The sequence below is a fragment of the Pseudoliparis swirei genome, chromosome 24, assembly GCF_029220125.1.
Source record: "Pseudoliparis swirei isolate HS2019 ecotype Mariana Trench chromosome 24, NWPU_hadal_v1, whole genome shotgun sequence".
Lineage (NCBI taxonomy): Eukaryota > Metazoa > Chordata > Actinopteri > Perciformes > Liparidae > Pseudoliparis > Pseudoliparis swirei.
The window spans coordinates 10,823,033-10,832,041 of record NC_079411.1 but is presented as its reverse complement, the minus strand read 5'-3'; the positions used below and the strand labels follow the sequence as shown (position 1 = coordinate 10,832,041).

The 9,009-nt window shown below is 41.3% G+C and overlaps 1 protein-coding gene across 1 annotated transcript in view; it reads right to left on the bottom strand.

Annotated features, from left to right (window-relative positions):
- Window positions 1–4,308: 4,308 nt before the first annotated feature.
- The window catches only part of fbxo41 (F-box protein 41), a 44,596-nt gene continuing 39,895 nt past the window's right edge, over window positions 4,309–9,009 (bottom strand). Inside the window, exon 13 of the mRNA XM_056408486.1 lies at window positions 4,309–8,231. Coding sequence (XP_056264461.1) covers window positions 8,169–8,231 — 63 coding nt within the window. The 3' untranslated portion in view covers window positions 4,309–8,168. The remainder of the gene's footprint in view (window positions 8,232–9,009) is intronic.

Sequence of the window (9,009 nt, the reverse complement as noted above, 5' to 3'; positions counted from 1 at the left end):
GTCGCCAGGTTCAGCTCCAACACCATCATCAAGTTTGCGGATGACACAGTGGTGGTGGGCCTGATCTCCGACAACGACGAGAAGGCCTACCTGGAGGAAGTTGCTGATCTGTCACTCTGGTGCCAGGACAACAGCCTCCTCATGAATGTCACCAAAACTAAGGAGCTGATTGTGGACTTTAGGAGGGTACAACAACAGAGGACGTACTCACCACTGGGGATTAACGGGACTACTGTGGAGAGGGTGAGCGGTATAAATACCTGGGAGTCCACATCACCGAGGATCTGACATGGTCAACGAACACAGACACTCTGGTGAGAAAGGCAAGGCAGCGCCTACCACCTCAGGCAGCTGAGGAAATTTAAAGTTTCCCAGAGGATCCTTCAGTCCTTCTACTCTGGAGCTGTAGAGAGCGTCCTGACAGGAAGCATCACAGCCTGGTTTGGCAACTGCTCCGCTCAGGACAGGAAGGCTCTGCAGAGAGTAGTGCGTTCGGCTGAGCGCACTATTGGAACTACACTCCCACCCTGCAGGACTTGTACACCAGGAGGTGCAGAACCAGAGCCGGCAGGATCATGAAGGATCCTCACCACCCCAACAACAGACTGTTTCAGCTGCTGCGGTCAGGCAGGCGCCTCCGTAGTCACGCTGCAAGAACAGAGAGACTGAGACGGAGTTTCTTTCCTCAGGCCATCAGGATTGTGAACTCCGACCTCACCAGGACCCCCACATAGACCCACACAACTGCCCCTCTTAGGCACACACACACACACACACACACACACTTACTGTAAATATTGTGTTGTTTTTTATTGTAAATAGTGTGTACTTGTTGCCCTTGCACATTCCTGCTGAGCATTGCCACTTTCATTTCACTGCACACCCTGTGTGTGTATGTGACAAATAAAACATCTTGAATCTTGAATCTTGAATCTATAGAGAAAATGACGGGGGCGGGCCAAATTTTTTTTATGTCATGCAATCTACCAATACTACGCCGCGATCGACGTATTAAGCAGCCCTGGTCTAGAGCCATGGCATCATAATGATAGTAATAAGAGGTGGATTAATTCGGGTGGGACTGTGTAGGACCTCACTGAAGGCCCAGGCCCCAGGCCCACGGCCCGCCACTGCATCCTACAGTTGTGATAACAATAAACCTCATAAAATCAACATCACAGTTCTACATATAATACAGTGATCATACTTGTCTATGCTTCTTAATACATTAATTTGAATATTCCTCCCTAATATCCACTATGTAAATTATCTTTCTATATGCATTATTTATAACATAAGACTTCCTTATTTACATGTGCAAGTGTACATAAAATCCACTTTAACCTAACAGTCCCTCCTTTTATACTAATAATATAGTATAAACACATTTGTTATAGATTTTATAACCCTCACAATGCAAACATCACTGTAAAACAATCTTTATTAATCACTCATTATCATCTAGTGTCCCTGTGGAAGGAAAAACTTCACTTCCTCCTTTTATCACTGCTCCTCAAGGAAACCCCAAATAACACTTAAGTGTCAGTGTGAATGTATTCATCACACAGGTATAAATCTTAAAATCCTGATGGTTCTGATTAATCTAATGTGCATCTGTGTAAGTGGCTGTGTATCCCTGTGAATCCAGTTTCTCAGCATTCCTCTTTTCTCTGCATTCCTCCAAGCCGATTGTCAATGACGGTTGCGATACAGAGTCCCACTCAGCTGACGGAGCATGAATTACTGCGTCCACAGACCGCAAGCAGTTAACTGTCTAACAGCAAGTCACATTCACTAAATCTCAGCTGAGGGCTTCTCAAAGGATCAAAAAGCATCGTCTCTCTGGTCAACATCTGTTTTGTACCTCCCGGACGTCCCGGCCCCAGGGCAGATATTCACTCCTCATTGGTTAACCTGTCCAGGTAAAACATTAGTCCTAATTCGCTCACTGGCTGAGCCGTCTGACCGTCGGTGGATTCGCATATCCACATGATGTCATCTCTCCTTCTTCCTCTGCGTCGTTCTGTCCGCTGCTCTGGATGGCATCGCAGGTGTCCTCAGGATGGCTCTCAGTCTGCTGCTCCCTTCTCTCCGAAGGTGCACGATACTCCTCTGTGGGCGGCTCATCATGGCAGGTCCTCACAGCAGGCAGCCGGCACACGATGGAGGTCGATGGTGGAGCGTCAGGTGTAGCTGTTGAAGAGAATTAGAAAACACAGCGGCCTCTAGACCGACTCTACACAGAATGTCACATCTAACTTGGAAATAATTATTTATCTCTCCTGAACCAATTCTCCAGCATATCTGAGAAGTGGTCACTCTCAAAATGATCTCTTGTCCTCCTCAGAGCCAACCTATTAATGTATGTCCTCTATGGTGGACATTCTACTTTGCATCCCTCCTCTCTAAAAGAGGGCATCCTGGGCTCTCCAGTGATACCAAATGGGTAGAGGTGGGATGATGATGCCTTCCTATGGGTGTACGGGGAGGGTATTGAGATATGACTGGGTAGATGAAAGGGGTGGGAACTAAACTGACAGCAGAGGTACATGAGTTGTATATGTTGGAAGTTCCTCATTCAGGGATGCTTCTTCATTGAGGGTGTGTCTTCCTCCAGGCATCTTCTGGGATCGTTGTCATCATCCACTGCTATGCCATACGGCAGCAGTCTTGCCCGCTCAATGGCTTCACCGGTTCTGTTGGGTTTGCCGATCGAGACGTGAACCATACTTTCCTTCTGCTCCTTTTTTGCTGTGTTTTCCAGCGTGAGCATTCTCATCAGTCAACTTCTGGCCTTCAAGCTACTGGGGTCTTGATTGAAGTTGGCTCTGGTATTTTCCAGAGAATAGGTACTGACTGGCTTTATATATGTGAGGAAATGTAAATGTAGAAAAAGAAAAATATCTAAACAATTCAAAATGATTCCGAATAAATTTAAAAAGAAAATTATTATACACTGTGTCTAAGATGCAAGTGTGGTGCGATTGGGAAAATTCAAAATTCAAATTAGTTAGGGGATAAAGTTATACACTGGAATTGCACAGTGTACACATTTTACAATATTGTGTCAAAATGGGAAAAAACTGTTACTGTTAGCCAATATTGTAACAATCAACCGTCAAGAAATGGGAAAAGCTGTTATTTTAAACGAAATAGTTCAACCATCACGAACCAAAATCAAAGAAACTTACAAATGGGAAAAAAGGTTATTGGTTTGATTTAAACAGACGTTACGACTCTTAGTCATTCTACTGTTAACACAAGTTACAACAACACCAATTTAATCCAAAACAATGTAAGAAACAAAGCTAAATGGGAGAAAAAGTTTACTCTGCGGTCCAACTTCCCCTGCAAAAGAATATTCAGATTAAAATTGGATTCATACATTTTTCTTTCAAATGTGTTCCAAATCAAAAATATTCATCTATAATTTCCAAACCGTCAATAAAACGTTTCCTTTTCAAAGGTCAATCTATTTTAAAGGTTTCTTTCATGTTTATGCGACATGCACAACATCGTCACAATGTGTGCGTGTGTGTGTGTGTGTGTGTATTGATCTTTGGACACAGTGAATGGAGCAAGGTATGTTGTCTTTGGGCAACATTTGTCCTCTATATGCAAAGTGGGTGCGTGTGTTGATGTGTGTTGATGTGTGTGTGTTGGGAGGGTGGGTGGGGGGGAGAGGGAGGGAAAGATAGGGTGGGTGGGTGGGTGGGGAGAGGGGAAACAGGGCGATTATCTTACAGTATTCCAGCTTTACAGTGTCATGAAACCTCCACTTACATACATTATACTATATATACTATCCATTATAGTCTCAAGCAGCCGGAACCGTTGCTACAAGGCAGGATGGATGCGTCAACTTAAGAAAATATTGACGCCAAATTCTGAGCTTCCATCTGAATGTTGCAGCAGAAAACAAGACTTGTCAGAACAGACAATGTTTTACCAAACCTATGTTGTCCAAGTGGAGAGCATGAACCTCCATATAGCTGTTTCTTATTAGCTGACAGAAGCTGTACACCTTCTTTTTTTTTTTTTTACAGTCTATGGTTCTAACTGCAGGGTACAGTCTTAGTAAGATAATACATATTTTCTCAATTAATTCTACTGGTATATATCCAATGTGAGCAGAGATTGTACCAGAAGGTGCTGCGTTGAAAAATGACATGAAGGAATTGAACAAAAACACGTCTTTCAAGATACAATCTCATGGTTCTAGATAATATGAATTAGTGATTCAAGAAATGTATTTGAATCTCGAATCGGTATCATCAACTCCTTTAAATAGCTTCAAGTACAAACAAATACAATTTAAAGCAACTTTATTGATGGAAACAAATGAGCGAAAATGAGTAGTAAAACATTTCCCTCTGTTGCAGTCATCGCAAAAGGCTGATCATCTTTTAGGAAAGTTTTTTCAGCGAAAGAATCCATTTAGTCATTGTCGCAACATGGATGAACTTCATGGGTCAATTGGCGTACCTGTTGATGGCAGTCGGAGTTGAAAAGAATTACAAAGACAAACTGCACACTTAATTGCCCATATAAGTGTTGAGGTAATGTGTAAAATACTATTCAGATGAATGGGCAGAGTACAATCATTCATACATAGAATATGTATAGAGGTACACAAACACTCAGACACTGTTTTTTCAATTGCACATTATGATACATAATACGTTGGACTGCAAAACAGGTGGAATTCAAGTGATGCTTCAGTTTCTGACTCAAAATAAATAAATTACAAATAATTCTGTTTTATATTTGGAGAGGTATAAGCCAAAAATTGATTCTGGCGTACCTGGCACCTCAAATCTGTAGTTTCCGAGCACGCAGGCTCTGTTACATCATCAGCAGGTCAATTGTCACAATAAAGCAGACGTCCTGTTGATATGAGTGTGAAATCTGTATTATAATGCAAAACTTAACAAAGACAGTAACAAATACAGAGGGTGAACATAAGGTCATATTGGCAGAGAACCTAAAAAGCACTTGAATCAGTTTGACTGTTCTAACTTCCCAACTAGTGAGCTATGAGAGATTGAGTAAGAGAAAAGAGGCTCATCTGTAATCACTGTGTTTCCAAAATATTCCTCCTGTGAAACAGAACATATAAGCAAACACTGTTGGTGTTCTGTCGGTTTCATATCACAACAGAAAACGCCGCCCGGCATCCCGCTGACAGAAACCAGCTTTGCCTCTGACTAAACCAAAGATCGACAGGTCGATAAAAGTGTTTAGGAAAAAAAGTGCATCATATCTTGTCAAATACTGAGAAAAAGCTGAAGACGAAAAAACCACACTTTTATAAGAAACATCTGAAATATCTTTTTTTGTTCTCACTAGTGCAACAACAGACTGGAGCAAATAAAGAGAAACGCTATTAACCTGCAGGCAATCAAAGCTCTTTAAACATCTAATAATCTTCTTTTCACAGTAGCAGAACAGTTAAGAAGGCAACTTAATGATTGATGCTTGAACACAAACATGCCAACATTATACACATCGCTCTTTTTTATAGAAATAAATAGTTGAATTATCCTCTTTATCCTCTTCTTAAATAATTTCCATCTCTATGACTCTGATGCACATTTAATATAAAGTATCTAATACACAACTGCAATTTCCACACTACTGTTATACATAATATAATTCTCTATGTTTATCTTTCATTCAACTTTGGAGAGAAAATGCTTACAGAATGAAGACCGTAATATTATATAACATCAAATGTTGGTCTTTTTTTCACTCTTTCTTCTTTTCTTTTTTTACAAACAGTATGTACAGAGTAGCTGATAGCAAAGGCAGGATTGTCTAAAACTTAAAATCAACAAGTGCTTTGTGTTTTCGCTCTTGTGTTTCACACCTTTCTCTCCAATGAATCAGTACCAGTATATGATAATAATATGCAGTACTGGAAGAACAAAAATAAATGAACATCCACAACTGTTCTCGCACATTCATCTGGAACGTCATCACTAGAATATGCAGCTACACAAGTCCTCATGTTTGACAATAAAATAGAGACCCCAAAACATCAGCCCGCAACTCTACTTGTCAGTGACCTTAAAAGAGCCCCCGGGACAAACGTCTGTTCGGCCTTCGCGGAAACGGTCATCGTGCTCTGGTGCACAGCCCACGAATGTTAACACGTGTTGTAGAGAAATATTTAGGTGTGCAAGCTCAAACGGTAAACATGTTGCAAGATGATGATGTTCTACTAGATGTGTGAATCATTTTTCAACCCAAGTCAAAACTGTGTGCATGTTTCTCGAAAGCAAAGTGATTGTAAATGTCTAATAGGAGCTCCAGTGATTTAGTATTGCACTTTCATAATGTTTGGGAAGGGAAAACAAAATCAATGCAGCAGAGGCAGAATCCTGACTTTTGGTCCCCAGTATAGGTCAAGCTGAAGAAATTCCTATTAATAGTATTTTCTATGGACCGTATTTGTAAACGCATCTTTCCACATTTCTTCAGACTACATGTCCCCCAGCTTGTAATGCGGGTGTATGTGCTATACATTTGTAGTTTCAATGTTGAGAACAGCCAGATAACATTCCAAGGATTATTTTCTCAGACTTCCTCCAGAGCCAGAAGAGACTATTATTCCTTGTGAATAATAAACTGATGTGTCACCACAGTATTGCTACGCATACTTCTTGAAAATGTCTGCGACATAGGCTCAACTAATTTGTAGGCATGAATCACACCAAATCAAATTCATAATTTGAAAGGTGATACCGAGGAGGTGATCTCTTGGTTTTGAGTTTTGCAAAATAGTAAAAGGTGATAGATGTTCCTGGCTGCAAAGAGTACAACGTGTCAAATCACAGCAGCTGGCTGTGTCAGTGCTTGGAGATCCAGCAGAGGGAGCCACATGTTGTCAGCTGAACCACATAAACAAGGAGGCCTCAGTCATGATGAGCACTACGAATAGGAATGGCACTGTGTAGTATGGTTAAGTATGAAAGTCACATGATAAACACTGTAACGCCTGTATACATCTGGAGACCATGTTCCATATGAAACACAACACCCGTGTGCTCATTAAGAGCTGCTTACACTCAAATCAAACTCCAATAATGTTAAGTTACATTTGATTTGAAGAGATTAACTTTCTGTCCATGGTCCCTCTTCCCTCATTAATGGCACATTGGAGAAAACGCTTGCTGGAATAAGGGCAGACACTGTTACAAATGTCACCAGTGTTTCTCGAGGATGGCGTTGTGGATCGTCTTTGCAGTTAATGAAAAGCATCAGATACTGCAGCCTGCTCTCTCAGAGATGCTACAACTATCAAGAACACTTGAGTCCAGGTTTATGACACACCGCTGTTTGTATGAGAAAGTAGAGGATGGTAGCAGAGGGTAAATGCATCGCTGCCATGCAATTTACGAAGAAGACTGTCAAGGTACATGTGTGTTGCAGTGAGGATGCCCTTGCTCTCTGCACTGTGCCTGGAGCTGGTGCAGCATGTTGCTCTCCTGGGTGGAAGCCGGAAGTGTTGAAAGTCGTCCAGTTTCAAAACCCTTTATTCTATCCTTGACACACGACCAAACATAAAGCTCCTGTGCCATACTCCTAACCTTGAGTACTCGACATTTCTTGAGGAAATCAATTCCTCTACAATTTCTTACTCCTGCCTCCATTGTATGTACCCCTGTGGAAAGTATGTTCGCTGTATAATGTGCTCCTGCCCACGAACCGTTGTAGGCTTGAGTATATGTCAAGCATTAACACATTGCTGTCCCCTGGCTCCAGGCATTTCAAAAAAAGGGATCTGGCTCTGTGCCACAACACAATCCATTTTAGTGGTGAAAGCAGGAGATGACTAAGAAAGAGGAATCTGACAGTTGTGTTGTGTTATTGGAGTCTGTAAGCTCGAGGACCTTCTTGTGATATATAGTGCCATTATTTGTCCGAAGAAGTCTTCTGACCAACATGAAGGAGTTATTGATTTCCCCTTACTGGAATAGTGTAAGAGTTATGGGAATATGCACATTGAGCCTCGGCCCTGGTTCAACATGGCGATCTTCTGTTGTTTCTGTCGGTGCTGCAGACTTTTTCAAGCCCGTGGAGCGGGCTCAAAACAGCCGAGTCTTTTTGATTGACCGAGCCAAGATGGCACCTCTCCAAGATTTGAAGAATCTGCACAAATGATGTTAGCAGAGACTGTCTGCTTTCACATGGAGGATTTTGGAGAAGCCGGGTCTCTTTTTCAGAGCCTAAAAGAAAAATGATTTAAGGGGTATTAGAATCAAATCTTTTCAAAAGGCAACTTTTGCATAATCCTCCCTTTTCCCCTATTGTCTTCATACCTTTAATTTTCCTGCTATTAGCAGAATTACTGAAAGCTATATAAAATGATAAAGCATTGAGATGCAGCAGGTTAATGACTTTAAGCTTCACCTTTACAAAACTCCTTTAAAAAAAATGGATGATTGAACATGAGAAGAGAGCTTTGGCTTACTTTTTACATAAAACTTGAATAGGGAGTGATACAAATATCATCATTGCTTTTGTGGCGCTTAACTAACTGCTGTGAGCAACCGTGCCATCTTGAGTGTGATATCCAAGAGGAACACACTGTAAACTGACTCATAGAAACAAAACATAAATAAAACCTGGGATTTCACAGCTTTTTTTTATCTCTGTTTATGTGTGGTCAGCTATATGCAGGACCCTAGCCTCTCACAGTAAGCCTCTGCTCGAGTGAGTTAGCACCAGCACATCCACAACCAATCATCACTGGGACTTCAGGTTTGAGTCATGGTTTAAACAGTGTGTAATGTGATACAAATAGATACATCTTATCGTCTGAAGAATTATTGGTCGAGATGTTGGTCATGTGCATACAGTGTAGCAAAACTCCAAGGATATGTTGGCTGAAAAAAATTCAGGAAGAAAGTGCTTATCCGAGTGCAGACCTCTAAGTCATCACTGCACTTGATGGATGGCACAGCGGTTATACAGTAAAAGTATAATGCACCAAAAATAAAATGT